The sequence below is a fragment of the Anser cygnoides genome, chromosome 1, assembly GCF_040182565.1.
Source record: "Anser cygnoides isolate HZ-2024a breed goose chromosome 1, Taihu_goose_T2T_genome, whole genome shotgun sequence".
Lineage (NCBI taxonomy): Eukaryota > Metazoa > Chordata > Aves > Anseriformes > Anatidae > Anser > Anser cygnoides.
Window position 1 is genome coordinate 130,890,909 of NC_089873.1, and position 25,757 is coordinate 130,916,665.

The 25,757-nt window shown below is 44.6% G+C and overlaps 2 protein-coding genes across 4 annotated transcripts; both read left to right on the forward strand.

The window, feature by feature from the left end:
* Nucleotides 1-1,250: 1,250 nt before the first annotated feature.
* Nucleotides 1,251-2,637, forward strand: LOC136786793 (uncharacterized). Of its 2 annotated transcripts, none has more exons than XM_066981676.1 (2): nucleotides 1,251-1,313; nucleotides 1,886-2,637. In XM_066981676.1, exons 1-2 carry the CDS (start codon nucleotides 1,266-1,268, stop codon nucleotides 2,588-2,590), a joined length of 753 nt encoding a protein of 250 aa, XP_066837777.1. In that variant the 5' UTR covers nucleotides 1,251-1,265; the 3' UTR covers nucleotides 2,591-2,637. The 2 variants fall into 2 exon arrangements, with proteins under 2 accessions (XP_066837777.1, XP_066837774.1); XM_066981673.1 differs by lacking the exon at nucleotides 1,251-1,313 and adding an exon at nucleotides 1,348-1,724.
* Nucleotides 2,638-10,854: 8,217 nt separating this feature from the next.
* LOC136786795 (uncharacterized) lies at nucleotides 10,855-12,297 on the forward strand. Of its 2 annotated transcripts, none has more exons than XM_066981682.1 (2): nucleotides 10,855-10,917; nucleotides 11,490-12,297. In XM_066981682.1, the coding sequence occupies exons 1-2, from the start codon at nucleotides 10,870-10,872 to the stop codon at nucleotides 12,192-12,194; spliced, it is 753 nt and encodes a 250-aa protein (XP_066837783.1). In that variant the 5' UTR covers nucleotides 10,855-10,869; the 3' UTR covers nucleotides 12,195-12,297. The 2 variants fall into 2 exon arrangements, with proteins under 2 accessions (XP_066837783.1, XP_066837782.1); XM_066981681.1 differs by lacking the exon at nucleotides 10,855-10,917 and adding an exon at nucleotides 10,952-11,328.
* The last annotated feature ends 13,460 nt before the right edge of the window (nucleotides 12,298-25,757 follow it).

Below are 25,757 nucleotides of genomic sequence, written 5' to 3' on the forward strand. Positions count from 1 at the left end.
TTAGGCAATTCTCTCTAGCTGGAATATTTTTCTTACCCAGAGATCACACCAATGTATAGAGGTCCTCCATAGAGGCGCTACGCAAGGTTGGTCAGGGGACGCCCAAACCTAGGATCTTATGCCACAACTCACCCCATTCCTCATTAGGTTTGAACTCCTCTTTGAATTTGGGGTATCTGGGTTTTTGAGTATGGATTTGGCAAACTCTCCGGGAGTGACCTGCGTGCTTAGTACTGGATGAACTAATCCAGCCCCTTTGGCCTCCATACTTATTTACGTCTTGTACAAAATCACTCCAGGTGGGAATGAGGGAGTTTGAATTTCACCTATGACCACAATCACCATCTGTATGAGAAGCTTGTATGCGATCGTGGGTATTTGCTACAAACATCTTAAGACAATCAAGGAGTCCACAGATGAGAGGGGTTAATCGAGCTGGGTCAATAGGAGCTAACATTGGGAATTTCCTGAATTCATTACTTTCATATATCGCCTGAATGCAGGCTGATTTCTGTACTGCTACAGCCAGGTCAGAATAGCTTGTGGCTGTAATTTCCAGTGGTTCCCCTCTCTCCTGGGGATCTATGCCAACTGCCCAGTATGCAGCCTGTGCAGTTATAGAGTAATTGTGGTCTCCTGGTGTGGTAGTTAAAAATACTCCTGGTCCCTCAAAGTCTTTCTTCTTGCTCACTCAACATAATTCAACCACCATCCCAGCTTTCAGGGTCTGCACCATGCATTAATCTACTTACCTGCTTAACCAGAGCAGAAGGCTGTGTTCTATTTAACAGGGGATTAAACCTCTCCAGTAATTGTTTAAGATGATTATTCTCATTCAAAATTTTATCAAAATTTATCCAAAATTTATCAAAAATTTTATCAAAATTTATCAAAATTTTATCATTTTGCCCTTCTGAGGAGGGGCAATGAGAGATCAGCTGTAGTGGAGTTCAGCTGCCTATCAAGGTAAAACCACCACACTGGGGAATGGGGCTGCAGCTTTCCCCTTCTAGGTTCAAGCAGTAGCAAAGCTGAGCATGTGTCCCTGAGATGCACAAGACACGCACAGGCAGAGACAGGACCCTAAGATGACCGGCTTGTTGGGTTTGTGCTTTGCACGTTGCGGTGGCCAGGGCTGGGGTTTGGGGTGCACGGGGCAGCTGTGTGATGCTGAGCCGAGACTGGGGACATGGACTGGGGCCTCCCAGGGCTGCGGTGGTCACCATGGTGCTCTGGTGCCCACAACAGAACTGGGATGAGTTGGCATGGGGACTGTCACCGGGGCTCTGTGTACAGTGCGCTTCAGGCCACCGGTGAGTGCGGCAGGCGGGGGGAAGGCTGGCCGAGGGCAGGGTCAGGGGCACAAACGCCAGCCCCCAGGGTGGTTTCTAAGGCTGGGATGAGGGCGCAGCCACTCTGGGGAGGGCCTTGGGCTGGGCACAGAGGTGCCCCGGCGAGGGCAAGTGCCCAGAGGCTTTGGGGATGTGGCAGGCACCTGTGGCCCCAGGAGACGCTGCTGCCCCACAGGGGATGGGGCCTGGGAGAGCGCACTGTGGTGCCACCTGCCTTCTCAGCACCCCTGCCCGGGGCAAAGCCCAGCCCAGGGCTGCTCATGGGGAGAGCTTTGCAGGATGGTCCCCACGCCACCTCTGGCCAGGGCTCGCGGCCCTGTTGCACACCTGACAGCTGCGCACAGACACTTGCCTGGGGTGGCCTGCGGCCCTGTACGTGCAGCGCTCACAAACCCTGCCCTTGCTGCCTCCAAGCTCCATTGCCCCCTCTCCTACCTACCCTCGCGTCTCTCTGGCTCCTGTCCCTTCTCCCCCTGCCACCAGCTCCCTCGCACCCAGCCCTGCTGAGCCCCCTTCTCTCCCATCTCCTCCAGACCATGGCTATCGGTATTATTCACCTCCTGTCAGTGCTGGGCCTCCTTCAGCTCGCTCTCAAGGTTGGGGACCAGCCCGACAAGGTCACCCAAGACCTCCTTCAAGAAAGAGAGAAGATGCTGAGGGAGGAGATGTCGTGGCTGCTGCAGGAGGTCGAAGAAGGAAGCGAGCTGGAGAGTGAGAAGAGCACACTGTTCGTGTTCCTCGCTGCGTGCCACCACTGGCAGTTCTGGGCACTTGCCGAAACCCTTCTCATCCTGTTTGGGATGTACTGGCTGCCCAGGCAGAGACAAGCTGACACCAATGGTGATTCTGACCCACGGAGCTCAACCAGTGTGGATGGGGATGTAGGAGAGGAAGAGGATGAAAAAGTTGAGGATGAGTTGATGGAGGAACAGGAGGAGTGGGAAGAAGTGCACTTCTACCACCAACATCTGCTTGTGGGTCTGCTCAGGGAGTCTTTGCTGCCAAACCTTCTTGAGATGGAGAACATAATGGAAGAGATGGCAGGGACACATTCTGCATCAGCAAACTCCCTCCAGAGATCCCCTTTCATGAGTGAGCTGCAGGCAGAGATGGGGTTGCTTGCAACCGTCTATGAGAACAACCTAGCAACATTTCATCCCTCATTTGCTCCAAGGACCAACTCAATGGCTCTCCTTCAAGCTTCCACTGAGGAATACCTTCAAAAATTAGATACATAGATGTATAAGAATAGTCAAAATAGTTAAGATTGTTTGTTAGGAGATGTTTTCCATATCGATTAGATACCTGAATAGAAATAGATTTGTAGTTTATAAGGACAATCCTGCAGCTGGCTTTCAGGACTCCAAACCTGTGAATTGAAGCGTCTCACCTGATCCAGCTGAAGATGCTGTTCCCTGGAGTCCTGCAGCAGAGCCTCCCATTATCACCGTTACCACCCGGACAGCAGCTGCCCACGTTGCTAGGGGAGTGGATCCCCTCTAGAACCATTAGTTTAAGTAAAAAGCTAATAAATTATATTGTTTGAACGCTGTCCCTGAGTGTCTTCTCCTGTTTGTCTAAGAGAAACTTTGTTGGGGGACGCTAGCCTTTGGTTCCCTCTCTTCCCTGTAATAAAGAGATGATCTTTGGGCTTGGTTGTATGTTAGCAGTGGTTACATTTCTGAGTAGTCATTTGACAACAGCAGGATTTCTGCAGCCTGCTGTTAGGTGAGGTAAGTGCAAAGCGCACCGCTGCCTCTTGCAGCCGCTGCTGCTCAGGAGTGCTGCTGCCCAGCTGCAGGGGCTCAGCGCAGTGCCTGGGGATCCGGGGTCTCTGCCCAGGCTGGGTGTGCTGGCTCTGGCTGGGGTGTTAGCTGTCCCTGCAGCAGCCCATACAGTGCTGTGCTCTGCACTTGGAGCTAGAACAGCACTGGTATCACACCGGTGCTGTGCCTGCTGCTGAGCAGTGCTGGCACCGCATCAGAACTCCCTCCAACCTGCCCAGAGCCAGCAGGCTGGGAGTGTGCAAAAAGAGACCAAGGAACATCACCAGGGCAGCTGACCTAACCCAGCTAATGGGATATTCCCTACCATATGGTGTCACACTCAGCAATAAAAGGTGGAAAAAAGAAGAAGAGGGAAGGGGTGGGCTCTCATTGTGAAATCGTTTGTCCTCCCGTGCAACGGCTATGTGTGTTGAGGCTCTGCTTCAAGGATATGGTCAAGCATCGCTCGTTGGTGGGAAGTAGGGAGTAATTTCTTTCCTCTGCACTTCCACGCAGCCTTTGCTTTTTTTTTTTTTTTCCCCTCCATTTTCCCCTTTCCCTTTTTTCCCTTTAGTTAAATTGTTTTAATAATTATTAATAAATAAATAAATAAATAAATAAAACTTTTTCCTTAATAATTATTTTTTCCTTTAATTAAATTATCTTTATCTCAACCTGTGAGTTGTTTCCTTCCTTTTCTTCTTCTCTTCCAGTCCTCTTCTGAGGAGGGGGAGTGAGAGAGCAGCTATGGTGCAGTTCAGCTGCCTAGCGAGGTAAAACCACTGCAGTCCTTTTTAGCGCCGAACAGGGAGCTTGAGGTGTGGAGATAGCGATAGAATTGATTAAAACTCCTACAACTAACACACTTACTTGCTAGTCACCATGTTCAGTTTCCTTTTAATATTTTTCCGTTTGATCATGTGTCATGTAATCTGTGTCATGTTCTCCTTTCTCCTCTATATCCGATCGCAGGGTGTGCTAAAAGCTGTGTTTATTTTTTTTAATTTGCTGTGCTGTCAAGCACTGGCCTTGAGTTTAATCTGGCATTCAGGCTCTGCACTGTCATCATTTGGCTCTCATGGAAACTATCTTTCTTTTGGAGAACATTCAGAATTGCACTGCCTTCCTTTCCTCATCTGGAAGTCAGTGTATGAACAATATCAGGAATGGTACCACCTCCTTCTTTTACAGTGGGCTAATTGCAACAGTTTTTGAGTGCTTTGAATATCCATGTGTAACCCATATAATCCTATTGCTATCTCTGAATAATGGGTTTCCTCTTCTCTCTAAGGTTAATCGATTGTTTAGAAATCTTACCTGGGAATTTGTCTCGAAACAGTCTGGTGGCGGGTGGCGAGGTGTATGGGAGGATATAGGCAGGTACCTGTCACGGTTGTCTCCTCCGATAGTTTTGAACTTCACCCCTGAACAAGTGCAAAATCCTAAAAACCTGACAGAATGCTTAAGAGTCGTATGCCCTGACCCTGGCAATGCTGGAGAATGATAGCTTGCAGCACTGTGCTGGGTCCTGGCTTACGCCTATCAAACACTATTTAATGCCACCCAGCACCCTCAAGGGAGGGAGGAGGTCTCTGAATCTGATGACCAGATAACACACGCTGTGGCTAATCCAGGGGACCAATCGACTATGGTATCAGTCACCCCCATAGTCAAGACAAAACAATGGAAATGGAAGTCAGCTCATTTAGCAAGGGAAGAAGACTCTCCTAAGAAGGAGTGAGAAGGGGGAAAGGCAGGGAGCTCTAAAGCAGAGCCATCGCAAAAACAGCAGGCAGAAAAAATTGAAATCATAAATGAATCAGAAACCACCCAATCCCTATCCCTGAGTGAGCTGCGAGAAATACGAAAGGATTTCAGTCAACATCCAGGTGAGCACATCCTCACCCGGCTGCTTCGATGCTGGGACACTGGGGCCAATAGCCAACAACTCTGTGCATTAAAAGGAGCGTGACCACCAGGTCAAATGAGGTGATCTTCCCCCTCTACTCTGCCCTGGTCAGGCCTCACCTGGAGTACTGTATCCAGTTCTGGGCTCCCTGGTACAAAAAAGACAGGGATCTCCTGGAAAGAGTCCAGCGGAGGGCCACAAAGATGATATGGCGCCTGGAGCTTCTTTCCTATGAGGAAAGGCTGAGATATCTGGGTCTGATCAGCCTTGAGAAGAGAAGACTGAGAGGTGATCTTATGAATGTTACAAATATCTTAAGTGTGGGAGACAGGGGGATTTGGCCAACCTCTTTTCAGTGGTTTGTGGGGACAGGACAAGAGGCAATGGCCACAAAATGGAGCACAGGAAGTTCCACACCAACAAGCGAAAGAACTTCTGCACAGTGAGGGTGATGGAGCACTGGAACAGGCTGCCCAGGGAGGCTGTGGAGTCTCTTTCTCTGGAGATATTCAAGACCCGCCTGGACGCCTACCTGGGCACTTGGAGCTAGAACAGCACTGGTATCACACCAATGCTGTGCCTGCTGCTGAGAAGTGCTGGCACCGAATCAGGACTTGTGGGATAGAGATGTGGGTAGGGCGACAAAATAGAACTAAATTTCCTAAACATAACATAACATAACATAACACAACACAACACAACACAACACAACACAACATAACATAACACGTAGGAGCTTGCATTGTTTCAGGATGTTTTAAAGGGCTGCTCTGTATTAAAACACTGGAAGGCATATCAAATAGATAAACCATGCAGCTACAATTGATTAGAAAGTGTTTTGATGCACTAAAAGATCGTTAGATACTGAAGAGCATAGAGTTTCTATAGGCTTCTGGATTACGATGGAAGAAAACAGTAGTCATTGAATCTGTTATTTAAATGATCTTACTATAATACTCATCTCATTCTCATTTACAGTGTGATATTCCTTCAGATGTGGTAATTGCTTGTAGATATTTTAACACCGTCACTTTCAAATGACTGCATAAAAATGCCATTAATTACATTATGATGTTACTTTAGTTAAAAGGACTTTTTAAAAAGGCTTTGTAAGTTTCATGAAGGCTGCAGTACCTCCAAAATTATTAAGATCTCTCTTGGAAACAGCTGAATTCATAGCTGGAAGAACAGGATGTACGTGACCCTAGTTCTACCTCCTATGCCTCCTTGACCAACATCATTCCTTAAATAGAACATGTTTGTTCTGTCCATCACCAATGAAGTCCAGGGTGCTGATAAGTGCCCTGGAATGGCAGGTGAAGCTGTTTTATGTGGGAGATCAATAGGAGATACGGTGAAGCCTCGGACTCAGGTTTGTACTCAAACAAACCTCAGTGCACTGTCTGTTCTTCCCCTGGAAAACCGACCATGGCAGAATACTTCCTCTCACATTCATTGCTGTTGCCAAATGCTCTCCTCCATTCCATTCTCCCTCTCCCTCCCTCCCTCCCTCCCTCCCTCCCTCCCTCCCTTCCTCCCTCCCTCCCTCCCTCCCTCCCTCCCTCCCTTCCTTCCTTCCTTCCTTCCTTCCTTCCTTCCTTCCTTCCTTCCTTCCTTCCTTCCTTCCTTCCTTCCTTCCTTCCTTCCTTCCTTCCTTCCTCCTGCCCGCCCCACTCCCCAACCCAAAAAAAAAAAAGAATTCTCAGCTTCATCAGCAAAAATATATTTCCTTTAGATAAATATTTTTGTGATAAATATGTCAAAGCAGTTCAAGTTTAAAGGCTTTATTATTATTATTATTATTTATTTTATTTATTTATTTTTCCCCCATGGTGATTCTGTACCATCATTTAAAGGACAAACCATTTAAAAACAAAACTGAGTCTTTATTCTGATAGCTTCGATTCTCTCTTCATTTTTTGCCTGTGAAACTTGAAGTCAGTAAAAAGTGACATTGCCCCAAGAAATGTTGGTTTACAGAAGTCACAGTGGAAGGTTTGACCAAGTTTTCTTGAAAATTCTTAATCTTTCCCATAAGCTATATCTCAGTGCTTGTACTTGAAGCAGGATATAATTGGACTTAACAAGTTGGTAAAAGGTGACAGGAGCTGAGTAACTAAAATCACTTCCTAGAACTTTGGTAAAATTGCAGACTCAAACATTAGAGTGATTACTGGTATCTACAATGGTATTATCTATGACTATAGAATCACAATGGGTTCTCATGCAAACACAGCTTTTCCCAGTATGTACAAGTACAGTTTCAAAGGTTTCATTAGGATGTATCTCAAAGTGGCAAATATTTTGTTCAGTGTCAAGACAAACGTCTTGGTCTTCGAGCGTGTTACTTTCACAGAAGAAGCCTTTTTGTTCACGCACCATCCATGCATTTACATCAAATGTTTGCCACTTTCCTCCCTTTTGATGGGCCCATACTTTGTTCTCCTTAGGATAAAGTATAGTTCCATTATGATTAAGTCCTAATGCAATGACTGGATATACACTGTATATGGTGGCATTGCTTATGGTAAGCATAAAGGCAATAATTTTATCACTTTCTGCATAACAGGTAAAGTTGACTAATTGCCACCATGCTTGAAACTCCTTTTCAAATTCTGAAGCATTATCCCAAATCAATTTTTGAATTTCAGTGGGTAAAGTTCCTCATTCTCCCTCTCTAATAGCTGCTGCTGTATCCACAACTGTGCTTGGATGCAGCTCAAAGCAAGGGAGGTATTGCCTTGGGTTTTTCCAAGGGTATTTACAATTAATTGAGGTATTCCAATTTCCTTAGGTCGTCTGTAGTAGCAGTTATTCTACTCCCTAGGACCTCAGCATCAATGCTATTTAATATACCTAATCCTGTTCCCAATAACCCAGTTGCATCCCCTGGCATGCGCCGAGATTGTTTCAGAGAACGTCCGTGTAACCATGCTAACCAGCCAGCATTGGCAGTGCTCAGAAAGGTGGTACGTTTTGAGTTGATTTCTGAGATATTAATCTGCAGCACGAGCTCTACCCTTTTTAGAGACCAGCTAGGGTTAAAGAGAACTTTTTGTTGTCCTATCTTTTAATTAGGTAAGGACCTGTGTTGAAGACGGAAGGAGTTAGACTAATGGGAGGCCGAGCTGGTACATTTTACACACTTACAGGTTTGGTGAAAGTAAAATTGTGACTATAAGTTTGTGGCCTGGAAGAATAAGTATAAATTGTCTTAATTTCAGTCAGCCTGTTGTGTCTGGCCTGAAGTGGCTTGAAGTTCAGCCGTTTTAAGAGAACCATTCCAACTCCATTCCTCTTTTGAAACTATTTTCTTTCCATATAAAACCAGAGAGACTTAGGTCCTTTTTCTTGAGATGTTCTAGTGATTGTACTATACTGTGACAATGCATGGTTAGATGTCACAGTGAAACACCTCAGCTCCATGCACAACCACAGTAGCTAAGTTGAAGTTTTCCCTGATGGCACGTGTTCCCATAATCCGGTGTACTTAACACGGGCTTGGGACCACGGCCATTTTGTGTCTTTTTGGCTATGAACCAAAAGGGGATTGCATTAAGGTCAGGGTATAACATAGCATTATCAATCCAAACTGCTGATTTGTGATTCTCCTGCTGTCCACATGCAGTTCACTCAGGATTCCTGTGAACGCAAAAGGAAATAAAATATGCTCGGTTGTATTCAACTGGCAGGGTTAGCAAGAGTGTGAAATAACAATCTTTGACTTCCCATGCATAGGGATATTTGGGAATAGTTAGCAGCATTGCTACTGTTAGATGCACAGAAGGCTCTCACTATCTCTGCCATGTTTGGAACTGCAGCAGTCAAGGGTGTGGTGTTAGCATTTTACTGTCTGTAATCCACTGTAAAATGCCATTGCCTGGTCGGTTTCTTTACCAGCCACACCAGTGAACTGTAAGGTGAATGGGTCCTTTTAATAATGCATCTCTCTTCCAATTCTGTTACCACCCCGTCAATCCCCGTAAGTGCTGCTGCTGACAACAGATATTGCCGAACATTAGTGATTTTAGTGGGGGGTAAGGATATGGATGTTTGTAGCAGACTCAACTTCACTGTGCCTGAATCCCTTTGATGTGTCGCGAAACTCTGCACAGTCCCATCTGAGAGTTTCCACATTTGCCCATGCAATATGTCAAATCTTAAAATATTAGTATATGCAGCACCGACTAATACTTCTACCCTGGTTAATTTTTGTTCCTCTGGCAGCCAGAGTGAAATTTTTGTGGTGGGGCACTGTTTTTCCACACCATTGGTTCCCGTGAATTTAACCCTGCGTCAACCAGCTGTTATGCCCAGGGTTTGTGCTGCCTCATGTAATTACTGACATTTGGGCCCCGGTGTCAATGAGAAAGTTTACCAATATTTTTCGAGGTCCAACGGGAATGGCAATGATAGGGTCAGAGTGTTCATTAGAGAGCCACTGAATTGCTAATACCCGCCGAGCAGGGTGGCTCACTGCCCTCCCCAGGGATAGGAGTTTTTTTGCCGAGACTCTGCTTTGTCAATTAGGCTCGGTGCACAAGGTCCAATTTCCTTATGGATTGGGGGTTTTCTGGTTAGGCAATTCTCTCTAGCTGGAATATTTTTCTTACCCAGAGATCACACCAATGTATAGAGGTCCTCCATAGAGGCGCTACGCAAGGTTGGTCAGGGGACGCCCAAACCTAGGATCTTATGCCACAACTCACCCCATTCCTCATTAGGTTTGAACTCCTCTTTGAATTTGGGGTATCTGGGTTTTTGAGTATGGATTTGGCAAACTCTCCGGGAGTGACCTGCGTGCTTAGTACTGGATGAACTAATCCAGCCCCTTTGGCCTCCATACTTATTTACGTCTTGTACAAAATCACTCCAGGTGGGAATGAGGGAGTTTGAATTTCACCTATGACCACAATCACCATCTGTATGAGAAGCTTGTATGCGATCGTGGGTATTTGCTACAAACATCTTAAGACAATCAAGGAGTCCACAGATGAGAGGGGTTAATCGAGCTGGGTCAATAGGAGCTAACATTGGGAATTTCCTGAATTCATTACTTTCATATATCGCCTGAATGCAGGCTGATTTCTGTACTGCTACAGCCAGGTCAGAATAGCTTGTGGCTGTAATTTCCAGTGGTTCCCCTCTCTCCTGGGGATCTATGCCAACTGCCCAGTATGCAGCCTGTGCAGTTATAGAGTAATTGTGGTCTCCTGGTGTGGTAGTTAAAAATACTCCTGGTCCCTCAAAGTCTTTCTTCTTGCTCACTCAACATAATTCAACCACCATCCCAGCTTTCAGGGTCTGCACCATGCATTAATCTACTTACCTGCTTAACCAGAGCAGAAGGCTGTGTTCTATTTAACAGGGGATTAAACCTCTCCAGTAATTGTTTAAGATGATTATTCTCATTCAAAATTTTATCAAAATTTATCCAAAATTTATCAAAAATTTTATCAAAATTTATCAAAATTTTATCATTTTGCCCTTCTGAGGAGGGGCAATGAGAGATCAGCTGTAGTGGAGTTCAGCTGCCTATCAAGGTAAAACCACCACACTGGGGAATGGGGCTGCAGCTTTCCCCTTCTAGGTTCAAGCAGTAGCAAAGCTGAGCATGTGTCCCTGAGATGCACAAGACACGCACAGGCAGAGACAGGACCCTAAGATGACCGGCTTGTTGGGTTTGTGCTTTGCACGTTGCGGTGGCCAGGGCTGGGGTTTGGGGTGCACGGGGCAGCTGTGTGATGCTGAGCCGAGACTGGGGACATGGACTGGGGCCTCCCAGGGCTGCGGTGGTCACCATGGTGCTCTGGTGCCCACAACAGAACTGGGATGAGTTGGCATGGGGACTGTCACCGGGGCTCTGTGTACAGTGCGCTTCAGGCCACCGGTGAGTGCGGCAGGCGGGGGGAAGGCTGGCCGAGGGCAGGGTCAGGGGCACAAACGCCAGCCCCCAGGGTGGTTTCTAAGGCTGGGATGAGGGCGCAGCCACTCTGGGGAGGGCCTTGGGCTGGGCACAGAGGTGCCCCGGCGAGGGCAAGTGCCCAGAGGCTTTGGGGATGTGGCAGGCACCTGTGGCCCCAGGAGACGCTGCTGCCCCACAGGGGATGGGGCCTGGGAGAGCGCACTGTGGTGCCACCTGCCTTCTCAGCACCCCTGCCCGGGGCAAAGCCCAGCCCAGGGCTGCTCATGGGGAGAGCTTTGCAGGATGGTCCCCACGCCACCTCTGGCCAGGGCTCGCGGCCCTGTTGCACACCTGACAGCTGCGCACAGACACTTGCCTGGGGTGGCCTGCGGCCCTGTACGTGCAGCGCTCACAAACCCTGCCCTTGCTGCCTCCAAGCTCCATTGCCCCCTCTCCTACCTACCCTCGCGTCTCTCTGGCTCCTGTCCCTTCTCCCCCTGCCACCAGCTCCCTCGCACCCAGCCCTGCTGAGCCCCCTTCTCTCCCATCTCCTCCAGACCATGGCTATCGGTATTATTCACCTCCTGTCAGTGCTGGGCCTCCTTCAGCTCGCTCTCAAGGTTGGGGACCAGCCCGACAAGGTCACCCAAGACCTCCTTCAAGAAAGAGAGAAGATGCTGAGGGAGGAGATGTCGTGGCTGCTGCAGGAGGTCGAAGAAGGAAGCGAGCTGGAGAGTGAGAAGAGCACACTGTTCGTGTTCCTCGCTGCGTGCCACCACTGGCAGTTCTGGGCACTTGCCGAAACCCTTCTCATCCTGTTTGGGATGTACTGGCTGCCCAGGCAGAGACAAGCTGACACCAATGGTGATTCTGACCCACGGAGCTCAACCAGTGTGGATGGGGATGTAGGAGAGGAAGAGGATGAAAAAGTTGAGGATGAGTTGATGGAGGAACAGGAGGAGTGGGAAGAAGTGCACTTCTACCACCAACATCTGCTTGTGGGTCTGCTCAGGGAGTCTTTGCTGCCAAACCTTCTTGAGATGGAGAACATAATGGAAGAGATGGCAGGGACACATTCTGCATCAGCAAACTCCCTCCAGAGATCCCCTTTCATGTTCGAGCTGCAGGCAGAGATGGGGTTGCTTGCAACCGTCTATGAGAACAACCTAGCAACATTTCATCCCTCATTTGCTCCAAGGACCAACTCAATGGCTCTCCTTCAAGCTTCCACTGAGGAATACCTTCAAAAATTAGATACATAGATGTATAAGAATAGTCAAAATAGTTAAGATTGTTTGTTAGGAGATGTTTTCCATATCGATTAGATACCTGAATAGAAATAGATTTGTAGTTTATAAGGACAATCCTGCAGCTGGCTTTCAGGACTCCAAACCTGTGAATTGAAGCGTCTCACCTGATCCAGCTGAAGATGCTGTTCCCTGGAGTCCTGCAGCAGAGCCTCCCATTATCACCGTTACCACCCGGACAGCAGCTGCCCACGTTGCTAGGGGAGTGGATCCCCTCTAGAACCATTAGTTTAAGTAAAAAGCTAATAAATTATATTGTTTGAACGCTGTCCCTGAGTGTCTTCTCCTGATTGTCTAAGAGAAACTTTGTTGGGGGATGCTAGCCTTTGGTTCCCTCTCTTCCCTGTAATAAAGAGATGATCTTTGGGCTTGGTTGTATGTTAGCAGTGGTTACATTTCTGAGTAGTCATTTGACAACAGCAGGATTTCTGCAGCCTGCTGTTAGGTGAGGTAAGTGCAAAGCGCACCGCTGCCTCTTGCAGCCGCTGCTGCTCAGGAGTGCTGCTGCCCAGCTGCAGGGGCTCAGCGCAGTGCCTGGGGATCCGGGGTCTCTGCCCAGGCTGGGTGTGCTGGCTCTGGCTGGGGTGTTAGCTGTCCCTGCAGCAGCCCATACAGTGCTGTGCTCTGCACTTGGAGCTAGAACAGCACTGGTATCACACCGGTGCTGTGCCTGCTGCTGAGCAGTGCTGGCACCGCATCAGAACTCCCTCCAACCTGCCCAGAGCCAGCAGGCTGGGAGTGTGCAAAAAGAGACCAAGGAACATCACCAGGGCAGCTGACCTAACCCAGCTAATGGGATATTCCCTACCATATGGTGTCACACTCAGCAATAAAAGGTGGAAAAAAGAAGAAGAGGGAAGGGGTGGGCTCTCATTGTGAAATCGTTTGTCCTCCCGTGCAACGGCTATGTGTGTTGAGGCTCTGCTTCAAGGATATGGTCAAGCATCGCTCGTTGGTGGGAAGTAGGGAGTAATTTCTTTCCTCTGCACTTCCACGCAGCCTTTGCTTTTTTTTTTTTTTTCCCCTCCATTTTCCCCTTTCCCTTTTTTCCCTTTAGTTAAATTGTTTTAATAATTATTAATAAATAAATAAATAAATAAATAAAACTTTTTCCTTAATAATTATTTTTTCCTTTAATTAAATTATCTTTATCTCAACCTGTGAGTTGTTTCCTTCCTTTTCTTCTTCTCTTCCAGTCCTCTTCTGAGGAGGGGGAGTGAGAGAGCAGCTATGGTGCAGTTCAGCTGCCTAGCGAGGTAAAACCACTGCAGTCCTTTTTAGCGCCGAACAGGGAGCTTGAGGTGTGGAGATAGCGATAGAATTGATTAAAACTCCTACAACTAACACACTTACTTGCTAGTCACCATGTTCAGTTTCCTTTTAATATTTTTCCGTTTGATCATGTGTCATGTAATCTGTGTCATGTTCTCCTTTCTCCTCTATATCCGATCGCAGGGTGTGCTAAAAGCTGTGTTTATTTTTTTTAATTTGCTGTGCTGTCAAGCACTGGCCTTGAGTTTAATCTGGCATTCAGGCTCTGCACTGTCATCATTTGGCTCTCATGGAAACTATCTTTCTTTTGGAGAACATTCAGAATTGCACTGCCTTCCTTTCCTCATCTGGAAGTCAGTGTATGAACAATATCAGGAATGGTACCACCTCCTTCTTTTACAGTGGGCTAATTGCAACAGTTTTTGAGTGCTTTGAATATCCATGTGTAACCCATATAATCCTATTGCTATCTCTGAATAATGGGTTTCCTCTTCTCTCTAAGGTTAATCGATTGTTTAGAAATCTTACCTGGGAATTTGTCTCGAAACAGTCTGGTGGCGGGTGGCGAGGTGTATGGGAGGATATAGGCAGGTACCTGTCACGGTTGTCTCCTCCGATAGTTTTGAACTTCACCCCTGAACAAGTGCAAAATCCTAAAAACCTGACAGAATGCTTAAGAGTCGTATGCCCTGACCCTGGCAATGCTGGAGAACGATAGCTTGCAGCACTGTGCTGGGTCCTGGCTTACGCCTATCAAACACTATTTAATGCCACCCAGCACCCTCAAGGGAGGGAGGAGGTCTCTGAATCTGATGACCAGATAACACACGCTGTGGCTAATCCAGGGGACCAATCGACTATGGTATCAGTCACCCCCATAGTCAAGACAAAACAATGGAAATGGAAGTCAGCTCATTTAGCAAGGGAAGAAGACTCTCCTAAGAAGGAGTGAGAAGGGGGAAAGGCAGGGAGCTCTAAAGCAGAGCCATCGCAAAAACAGCAGGCAGAAAAAATTGAAATCATAAATGAATCAGAAACCACCCAATCCCTATCCCTGAGTGAGCTGCGAGAAATACGAAAGGATTTCAGTCAACATCCAGGTGAGCACATCCTCACCCGGCTGCTTCGATGCTGGGACACTGGGGCCAATAGCCAACAACTCTGTGCATTAAAAGGAGCGTGACCACCAGGTCAAATGAGGTGATCTTCCCCCTCTACTCTGCCCTGGTCAGGCCTCACCTGGAGTACTGTATCCAGTTCTGGGCTCCCTGGTACAAAAAAGACAGGGATCTCCTGGAAAGAGTCCAGCGGAGGGCCACAAAGATGATATGGCGCCTGGAGCTTCTTTCCTATGAGGAAAGGCTGAGATATCTGGGTCTGATCAGCCTTGAGAAGAGAAGACTGAGAGGTGATCTTATGAATGTTACAAATATCTTAAGTGTGGGAGACAGGGGGATTTGGCCAACCTCTTTTCAGTGGTTTGTGGGGACAGGACAAGAGGCAATGGCCACAAAATGGAGCACAGGAAGTTCCACACCAACAAGCGAAAGAACTTCTGCACAGTGAGGGTGATGGAGCACTGGAACAGGCTGCCCAGGGAGGCTGTGGAGTCTCTTTCTCTGGAGATATTCAAGACCCGCCTGGACGCCTACCTGGGCACTTGGAGCTAGAACAGCACTGGTATCACACCAATGCTGTGCCTGCTGCTGAGAAGTGCTGGCACCGAATCAGGACTTGTGGGATAGAGATGTGGGTAGGGCGACAAAATAGAACTAAATTTCCTAAACATAACATAACATAACATAACACAACACAACACAACACAACACAACACAACATAACATAACACGTAGGAGCTTGCATTGTTTCAGGATGTTTTAAAGGGCTGCTCTGTATTAAAACACTGGAAGGCATATCAAATAGATAAACCATGCAGCTACAATTGATTAGAAAGTGTTTTGATGCACTAAAAGATCGTTAGATACTGAAGAGCATAGAGTTTCTATAGGCTTCTGGATTACGATGGAAGAAAACAGTAGTCATTGAATCTGTTATTTAAATGATCTTACTATAATACTCATCTCATTCTCATTTACAGTGTGATATTCCTTCAGATGTGGTAATTGCTTGTAGATATTTTAACACCGTCACTTTCAAATGACTGCATAAAAATGCCATTAATTACATTATGATGTTACTTTAGTTAAAAGGACTTTTTAAAAAGGCTTTGTAAGTTTCATGAAGGCTGCAGTACCTCCAAAATTATTAAGATCTCTCTTGGAAACAGCTGAATTCATAGCTGGAAGAACAGGATGTACGTGACCCTAGTTCTACCTCCTATGCCTCCTTGACCAACATCATTCCTTAAATAGAACATGTTTGTTCTGTCCATCACCAATGAAGTCCAGGGTGCTGATAAGTGCCCTGGAATGGCAGGTGAAGCTGTTTTATGTGGGAGATCAATAGGAGATACGGTGAAGCCTCGGACTCAGGTTTGTACTCAAACAAACCTCAGTGCACTGTCTGTTCTTCCCCTGGAAAACCGACCATGGCAGAATACTTCCTCTCACATTCATTGCTGTTGCCAAATGCTCTCCTCCATTCCATTCTCCCTCTCCCTCCCTCCCTCCCTCCCTCCCTCCCTCCCTCCCTTCCTCCCTCCCTCCCTCCCTCCCTCCCTCCCTCCCTTCCTTCCTTCCTTCCTTCCTTCCTTCCTTCCTTCCTTCCTTCCTTCCTTCCTTCCTTCCTTCCTTCCTTCCTTCCTTCCTTCCTTCCTCCTGCCCGCCCCACTCCCCAACCCAAAAAAAAAAAAGAATTCTCAGCTTCATCAGCAAAAATATATTTCCTTTAGATAAATATTTTTGTGATAAATATGTCAAAGCAGTTCAAGTTTAAAGGCTTTATTATTATTATTATTATTTATTTTATTTATTTATTTTTCCCCCATGGTGATTCTGTACCATCATTTAAAGGACAAACCATTTAAAAACAAAACTGAGTCTTTATTCTGATAGCTTCGATTCTCTCTTCATTTTTTGCCTGTGAAACTTGAAGTCAGTAAAAAGTGACATTGCCCCAAGAAATGTTGGTTTACAGAAGTCACAGTGGAAGGTTTGACCAAGTTTTCTTGAAAATTCTTAATCTTTCCCATAAGCTATATCTCAGTGCTTGTACCCTCAGAATCCAGTGTCACTGAAGTGCAAAGGTATATTTTTCTCCCTTGATCTGACACACGATGTTCTGAGCCCCTGAACTGATCACTGCAGTGTGGCAGAGCAGGCACATGGTGAAAATGCCCCCAGTTTCATGGAAAGAGATACTCTGCCCAGGTCAGGCTGCCCAGGGAGGCTGTGGAGTCTCCTTCTCTGGTGATATTCAAGACCCGCCTGGACGCCTACCTGGGCAGCCTGCTCTAGGGAACCTGCTTTGGCAGGGGGGTTGGACCCAATGATCTCTTGAGGTCCTTTCCAACCCCTACAATTCTGTGATTCTGTGGTTCTGTGAACCAGAAGACAATGAAACCAAGCAGCTGGGATCCCTCTCTAGAGAAAGGGTCATTGACAAAGGAGTTGGGAGAAAGACACAGGTTCTCAGCCTCTGCAGGCGAATCCTGGCAGGTGTGAAAGAAAGGTATCCCCACGAGGAAGATATTGTATATCAAATAGGCAAGTGGACCGCTATGAATAAAGGTCTCAAGCACCTGCAGGAATTAGCTGTGCTGGAGAAGGTTTATAGTGATTTGGACAATGCCCAGACACCTAAAGATCCCAATGAATCCCAGTGCACAACATCTACATGGCGTAAGTTTGTGAGGAGTGCACCATCATCACATGCCAGTACACTGGCAGTAATTAATTGGGGTGAAGGGAAATTCTGCCCCAGGAACACTGACCTTTTAAATAATTTCAAAGCTATTATTCTTCGCTTCAACATGACTTTTACTACCAGGCATACTTACTTCAACAAAGTGAGTAAGTATTTGATTACAATTGCCTGTTGTTAACTTCATTACTATTTTGAACAAAAAACCAAACACATAAAGATATACACAACTTTGCCCTTTTTGTTTCTTGGAATTCTCTTCTTTATCATATTAAATGGTTTGGAGGAATGTACGTGCCCCTCTTGAGAATCAGTTTCTTCTGGCACTCCTTTAACTTTCATCTTTTTTGGTGAATGAATTTGTTCACACTACCAGTGGTAGCAGGTTGATCAAAAGCGGGCGAGTCCATTCTGTTCTGATCCTTTTCAAGGGGTGTTGAGTCACTGTTGGGTCTATAAGACCCAGCTCTTGGTGATTTTTCTGTCATGTAATTTCACCCTGGGAACCCCTGACAATGGTTCTTACATTGTTGTTATTTTGTTTCCCATTGAAAATTCACCACAGACAGCGTGAGGAGTGAGGTTCTGCCTTCTTGGTGCTTCTGGCTGATATCTGGTGTGTTGACAATCAGGTCAAGAAATTGATGTTACAGGCAGATTGTGACCCAATCTCTCAAGCATTCTTCATTCTTAATTAAAAGCCAGGGCTGCTATAAATACTTGCCAAAGTGATAAGTGTGTACCTGTGTGCATGAGTACATGTGCTTGCATGCACCATTGGCATGCTCTTCTCATCTTAGCTAAAGCTTATTTTGCGGTTGTCATGAATGTTGACTTAGAACAGCACTAGTAGAAAGTGTGAAAGGTTTGAGCTATTGTGCAATAAAGGGGTGTGATATTTTAATGACCTGAGATTCACGTGAAGTGTTATACTGCTGATAACACAGCTTATTGGAAAAATAATTGTGCTCATATTTTATAATCACTGCATGCTGTTGTTAGCAAATAAATGAGTTTCCTACCCCTCAAGCTGCCTCTCTGACTTCAACTGTATAATCTGTCTTGTTCTCAATATACTCCATTCCTCTTATCATTGACAACTAACACGAGGCCCATATGGCTTTTCCTGGACTGTTCTCCTAATGCAGTTTTAAAAATTAGTTTAGAGCTTTCTGTTCTAATTTTTATTTCACTTCTCTGGTTTATTTTTTTTTAATTCAGCTCTGAGCAGTGTAAGTGCTCACGTGCCAAAATAGAAAGTACAGCCTTAGAAAATATTTTTTTTAGCTCTTTGGTTGCTTTCTCATTTCAGATATGAAATAAACTTTGTGTAATAACAATATAATTTTTCCAAATATTGGTTAAGTTTCATTGGAAGGTATTAAAAGGTGTAAATTAATGTGTTCATAGCTAAAATAACTCTGTCAACCCCACCTGAAAGAACACACATAAAATATCTTTCTAACTCATGATTACATGGCAAAATTACAGAATTGTTCTCCATATTATTGGCATGTTTCTTAGATTTTAAAGACTTTTATGCATGTATGGAAAATCTGGAGATTCAATGACCAATAATTACAGCTGGTGCTAGACAGGAAATAATTTTTTAACCCACACAATTTTAATTTTTTTTGGAGTGTATTAGTTCTGTGCTGACTCCCAAATATTAGTTGAGGAATTAGCTCACCCCCCCAGATACTAGCCTTCACATCATGCAAAAAATATTTTTTCAATCTGATCATGCAGTTCAAAGGGTAAAAAAAGAATAATGCAACAATGGTATGATTTGACAAATTTGGGTGCTACTATGATATGCAGAAAGTATTTGAAAATAATGATGTGTCTAAAGAATGGAAATGAAAGCAATTCTAAAAAGAAAAATGTAGCTATATAAAATCAGGGATATACACTGTTTTGCAGAAATGCAAAAGAAGAAAATATTTATTAAGGCAGAAACATGCCTCTTATTTAAGTTTGGCAACTAAGTTTCGAGATGGGCATTGGTATCTGCAGATAAGAAACTCTGCATGAAGACATGTTCGAAGTTTGGTTCTAGTCTTCTCTTTTATTATTTCAATTAACAGGAAGAACAAGTTTTATAAGGCAAAGAGATATGATCAAGCAATTTTGTCTTCATCTGAAAAGGTAATAATCATTCCTGTTGACTATTTGGCATTCAGAACATTTCTTATAATTTATTGCCCATAAATAACCCCAATTCATCATTGTGTCACATCTCCATAATACATTCATCTTATAATCACCTTTAGTGTAAGTATAGCTAGTTTGATGCTTTCCTTTAGTAGGTAAAGGAAAACTATTAAGCTACTCCTACTGTTATTTATTGAGTGGTGGTTCTCATATGTCATTTCCTTTATTACCTCATGTTAAATATTATCTCTTGGTCTGTTAAAGGAGAAAGGCTACATCCGTTTCCCCTGAGCTCGCAGAGAATGAATCAGCAGCTGTAAATTAAGGGATTCACCATAAAGACTTCAGACTAAGTCTCCTCTTCCTCAGCAACACAATGCTCACTGGCTATAGACTCTGGCCCAGAGAATAAATATATATGTAATACACATATAAGATGTTTCTCCATGGTTTTCAGGGCCAGGGAGAAGCTGGGAAGGCAGCACAAGTGCAGAGTAGGGACCATTGTAGGTCTCTTGCTGTCCCCATGACCCTTCCACCTCTGAAGGTCATTTTTGTTGGCACACTTGGTTGGCCAACAGACACCAGCAAAAGGAAAATTTACCTGTACCTGAGAGTTCTGCCATGTTTCTAGAAACAGATTCAGAAATCAGCAACTGGCTCATATGCTTGGACAGGAGAGATCTTGCAGCTAAAAGACAAACGTTTGTTACATGACAGGTTATTCCAGCTTCCATGTTCATGCTGCACCACTAACTGCATCCCTTCTGGTGTAGAAAACACAAGGAGTGTTTCCAGACTCCTGACTTCATACTTGTTTGGTCTGGTCAGGGGTGCTGCCGACACTGGCAACACAGTGTTTTGACCAGGGCACACTGTCAGAGCAAATGCAAAATGCTTTTATCAGGTTATGAAAATGTTGGTTGTCAGTGGGAGATATGATTATGGAGCATGACACAACACAATACACACAGGCAGAGCTTTTCTTGGATGAGGGAGCTCATTTATATCACAACCTTTGGCTGAATGATTCAGGAGATAGAAATCAGTGATGGGTGAACGAGGCATGTTTATATAGGAAGGGATTGCCATGCCCTGCATATCACTCTTGATGGTGCTGTTCAATAAGTATACAGATGATGGTCAGCTTTTAAAAGGAAAAGAGAAGAATGTGCAGTAGCCTGGAAGTAGCCAAGAGCTAGTCTTGCTGCAGTAAAAAGAGGAGCAAACTCTGAGCTTTAAAAAGAGGGATGGAAACCTTTGAATCTTCATGGAACAGGTTTCTACTTCTTCAACCAACGTGACCCAAAATGGGAGCAAGTGTTTCAATGATCTCTTAAACTGTCAAAATGCTTCACTGAGTTTGCATGAAACGTAACCATTTTTCAAAACAAATATTTTTAACAAAAGCAATCCAGCTTCCTCTTGTTGCTCTACATTGCACAGTAACAGGATTTCCCAAACTGGAGAAGATTCAGTCATACATACTTCCAACTCCTAGCTTCATCTGTCAGTGCATCAACCTTTTTAATCCCCTTCCTTCATTCAATGTCCACACCAATTATGTCACCTGATTCTGCATCTTTACTGAATTTTACATCACTCCTCCGTAAATTACTGGTTATTGTTGTACTATTTGGATCTCTGCCCACACCATTCTCAGACAATTGACTTGTTTGAGCTTGAAAGTATTCTAGGTGCATGTATATATATGTACCTAGACAAATTCCCTCTAGACATCCACCAGTATATCTTAAAGACATGCACAGAGGCAGGGAGAGAAAGAGGAAAAAAAATGATGTAAAAGGAAAGAGCTGTGTGTTTGCATTTTGCAGCTGAAGTTAGTTGTAAATTGTATTGTAAACTTTTATGGAGAACTCATTCTAATCTGAACATTTTTATCACCACAATTCCAAACAATTTGTTCCATTGACTACATTAAAAGGGCAAAAGGGATTATAACTGGTATCATTTCAGGGGTTATTGGAGCACTGCATTTTCTGTGTTATCTGTTCCTTGCAGGAGAAGAGCTAGTTTGTGGTAGCTGGAGGGAACTCTTCTTTTTTCCCATGGGTCAATACACAGTACCACTAACCCTCCACCCCAGTCCTTTGTAGACTGGCAGAAAATGGCCTCCGGATCCTACCAGGAGAGCATCTTTATTTTTATCCACTGCCCACAGGGAGACAAAGCATTCCATCTTTATTAGTTTCATGCTGATTCTTCTCGCCCCCTCTCTCGCCTTCCTGTCAACATCACGGGAGCCTTAACAGGAGAGAAGAAGTCAGGGTTTATTTGCCAAAATTGAAGGGCAAACTTTGGGAAAAAGTACTGCATATGAAACTGCTTTTGTGCAAGTTTGAGATTCTTGCCTAGATTCTTCCATTTCTCTCATCCACTGTTTATTCCACATATGCTAGGTGTGAAAGTTGTGAGTAAGGGTTTATAAATCACTACAGCCTTCCATCCATCTGTCTGAGCACTGAGTGGGTTCTCTTCCTCTTTCTCCAATACACAGACCTTTGAATTTGTTTTAAATCTTTTTGGTGCGTAGCCTAGTACAGTTATTTAAATGGAGGAGGAGGACTGGAAGGAACACATCCAGCACTGTGTGGGGATCAATAGCTGCCCTCTTGGACATGCCTATAAATCCTTGCCTTCTGTCTTCCTCAGACCTCAACATCATCTGTATCCTTTGTTTCCACAGAAAAAAGAAAGCAATATCTTATGTTCAAGCTGAATAGCAGAAGGTATATTCTTGTCAAAGGCAAGAACTGCAAAACCTAAAAGCCCTGAACATTTTACCCCTTCATTACACAGACTCGTTTTCATCTTAGAAAGCCATTTTTTATTCCTCTGTCTTTGGAGGGAGTAGGGAGTTAGGAGCAGACAGACAGGTAGAGGCTGTACATTTTAAAATCACTCTAACATATCTTTACACCCTTTCTCCAATCTAAAGAAAAGGAGGTGTTTTATTTTTCTTTAGAAGAGATCACCTATGGAAGTTTTTCTTTCAAATGTTCATGCAAATTCAGTTATTCAGTTCAGTTTCAGTAAATCCCTATACAGATGTTCTTTTTTTTTTTTTTTTTTTTTTTCAAGATGAAAGTGATCCTAATGGACTTATTTAAGTCACTTTCAAAATGTATTATACTAAACTAAATTAATTCTACTTCAGGTCTGTTAATACCGTAGGCAATACGGTGATGCAGCAGGGTATCCAAGCTAACTTGGGTGCTGGAAGATGTGTAATCATATCAGTATGGTGCTCTGCCCCAGATGATTAACCTCACTGAGAAACAGCATACCTTAGTACAGGCAAAAAGCTGTAGGAGTGCAGCAATATAGCTTCTGGTTTGTGAGCTTAGCTGAGGTGCTCTGTGTTCCATTACTTTGGGCAGAGAAAGATGTACCTACCCCCTTCGTTTTGAAAGAGAGTCTCAACTGGTGTTTAATGAAGTTTAGCTTTGCAGTCCTGAAGCTCTGAAGATTTGCTTCTTTGCAGTAATTGCTTCATTTCCATAGTGGGGAATGAGGGCATCACCCTGGTACGAGAATGGCTGATTACACTTAGCCAACTTAAATTCCAATTTAATTTTACACTCACTGCTAATTTGGATCAGCTTTCCCAAGTGTTCCTTGAGCCCAAAATGAAAAAAAAAAAAAGAATTTTGTGTTCAGAGGACACAACTTTTAGACAAAGTAGCCAATATTTCCATCATATTGATCTTCATACAGAATGTGAATGAATCAGAGAAAGGAATGAATAGAACAACTCTGTGGGGATGGAGTACAAGAAAGTACTGCCATTGAAAGTAACCTACCTTGATGAAACTTTAATGAGAACTAACCCTTTGTTCCCACTTTACTTGAATAGGATTGCAACATGGCCATAAAAAAACCATTCAGTCAGGCACTGTAACCATGTGAACATGGTTAGACTGCTTGACATGTCTACATGTCTAGCTGGAGCTAGTTAAAATGCAGACATTTTAGAAGAATTTAGAAATGATTGTTGAAGGAAAAAAAAAAAAAAAGAGAGAGAGAGAAACATTTACTTTTGAAACCTACTTGATCCAAGGGGAGCAAAGCTGAAGACCCCTGGTAGCTACATGGCAAGGAAACTAGAAGCCTGATGACCTTGGGACCCCAGTGATCTCAGACCATTTTTTGATCCATGGGGACCTACATCCTGTCTCCTGACAGATATCTCCCCAGGTACTAGATAAACAGGACACAACCTGGGATCCTGAGGCCTGACCATACAGAAGCTAAGCCATTTGAGGAAACCCTGCAGGGCAGCTGGCAGTAAGGCAGACACGTATCCACCTCCCAGTCTTATCGTAGCTTTTATAATACGTCTGCATAACTGTGAAGGTCTGGGGAGCCACCAGCTTTGGCTCCCACAGAACAGGAGAAGGCTGATGCTGTGTGCCATGGTGCCTCTTTCTGAGCTTGTCCAGGTGCAGGAGGTATCGTTTGGTGCCTTCACTAACTTTGCTTTCTGCCTGTCCGAGTGCTAAGAAATGTAACAGTATGAGTCTGATGTGCTGAGAGGAGTCTTCTGGTCCTTCTTGTTAATGTCTGTCCACCTGTAGCTTGAAGCTAGCTAACTGAGAGCTGTGGGACCTCCTCCCTGTCTCAGCCATTTGCTTTGTTTGGATAAAGGGTTAATCTTGCTCTAGTTGACTACACCAGTGAAGGAAAAAACATAGATTTCCCAAGCCAGACCCTCCAGAGATCAAAATTCTTCCCCTCCCTCACAGAGTTGTGACATATTTTAAAGAGCAAGTCAGTCAGACTTTTAATTTTGATCCTGCTTCTTTCCCTTCAAAAATGATCAGCTCAGACTCATAATTCAATGGCAGTGAATACATAAAACCTCTGACACCCTCTAAGGAGAGGTGAGACATTATAAAGAGATATCCATATGATGTGAGATGTTATTCTCTATTTTCCTTTGCTTAGTCTCTCGTGGAATGGATAAGCTTCATAAATTGGGGATGAATTACACATATTAGTCATATGCTGTTTATGTTTTCATATGGTCTCATTCTTTCTTCTTCTCAGTTGCACTGATTTGCTATCCCAGACTATGCTAGATGATTTTTTTCTCTTTCCTCTGATAGGCTTTGCATGTTTTATCTTCTTCAAGTTATATATTTGCTTGTATCTTATGATTCCCCACCTCCTTTACCTACTATTTTGTGTCCTTTACCACATGTTTACAACTTCCTCTTCTCTCTTTTCACAGAACCATAGAATATCCTGAGTTGGAAGGGACCCACAAGGATCATTGAGTCCAACCCCTGGCACCACACATGCCTGCCCAAAAATCAAACCCTATGTCTGAGAACATTGTCCAAACACTTCTTGAACTCTGTCAGGCTTACTGCCATGACCACTGCACTAGGGAGCCTGTTCCAGTGCCCAACCACCCCCTTGGTAAAGAACCTTTTCCTAATATCCAGCCTGAACTGCCCCTGTGGCAGCTTCATGCCATTCCCTCGGGTCACACTGTCATTCCCTCTTTGCTGTTCTCCCCGCACTATCACAGGATTCTCCACCACGACAACCCCTGAAGTCGTAGTAACACCTACTGCTCTACAGCTCTGCAGCAACTTCAAGTCTTGCTGTGGAAGGCTCCTGTATCCGGATGAATCTGTACTACAGACACCTTCCTGAGATCACAGCACTCAAAAAATGAACAAAACTGGTCTATTTCTCCAGATGTTCTAACTACTACCTTCAGTGTCACAGTGTCAGGCTGACTCTTCGCCATCTGGCATGCTTGGTAGCCGTTAACATCAACATGGAAGATGTTACAAGCTGCAGGGATAGTTGTTTTTTGTTTGTTTGTTTGTTTGTTTGTTTAAAAAAAGATCAGTGTGAGATGGTATGGATGGGAATATGATATATGGGATGATCCCTAAATAGTTTGACTCTGTAGTCACACGTTTATTCACTCACTCCCCACATCCTCTTACCCATGAGCACCAAGATGTATGTGCCCAAGTGGTCTGCACACACAGTCCCTAGCCTGATCATCATTCTGACTTGAGGTCTGCAATTATTAGGACAGGTTTCTGCCCAGCGTCTGTTTTTCCTTGTTTGGAAAATGTTTATCTTCCTGGTGGGCTGACAAAAGGTGTATATGATATGCTGTATGCAACACGTTGCCATGTTGTTGTCATCTTTCTGTTAGGATGCAGGGTTTGCTGGAGAATCAGCTGGACTCTTTTTCTTTTTTTTTTATAACGCAGGTCTTCT

Bases quoted from the DNA above. Each gene is read 5' to 3' on its own strand.
- LOC136786793 (XM_066981673.1), top strand. From the start codon at position 1,632: ATGGTCCCCACGCCACCTCTGGCCAGGGCTCGCGGCCCTGTTGCACAC. The intron at 1,725-1,885 runs GTACGTGCAGCG...CATCTCCTCCAG, and splicing joins CTGGGGTGGCCTGCGGCCCT to ACCATGGCTATCGGTATTAT.
- LOC136786795 (XM_066981681.1), top strand. From the start codon at position 11,236: ATGGTCCCCACGCCACCTCTGGCCAGGGCTCGCGGCCCTGTTGCACAC. The intron at 11,329-11,489 runs GTACGTGCAGCG...CATCTCCTCCAG, and splicing joins CTGGGGTGGCCTGCGGCCCT to ACCATGGCTATCGGTATTAT.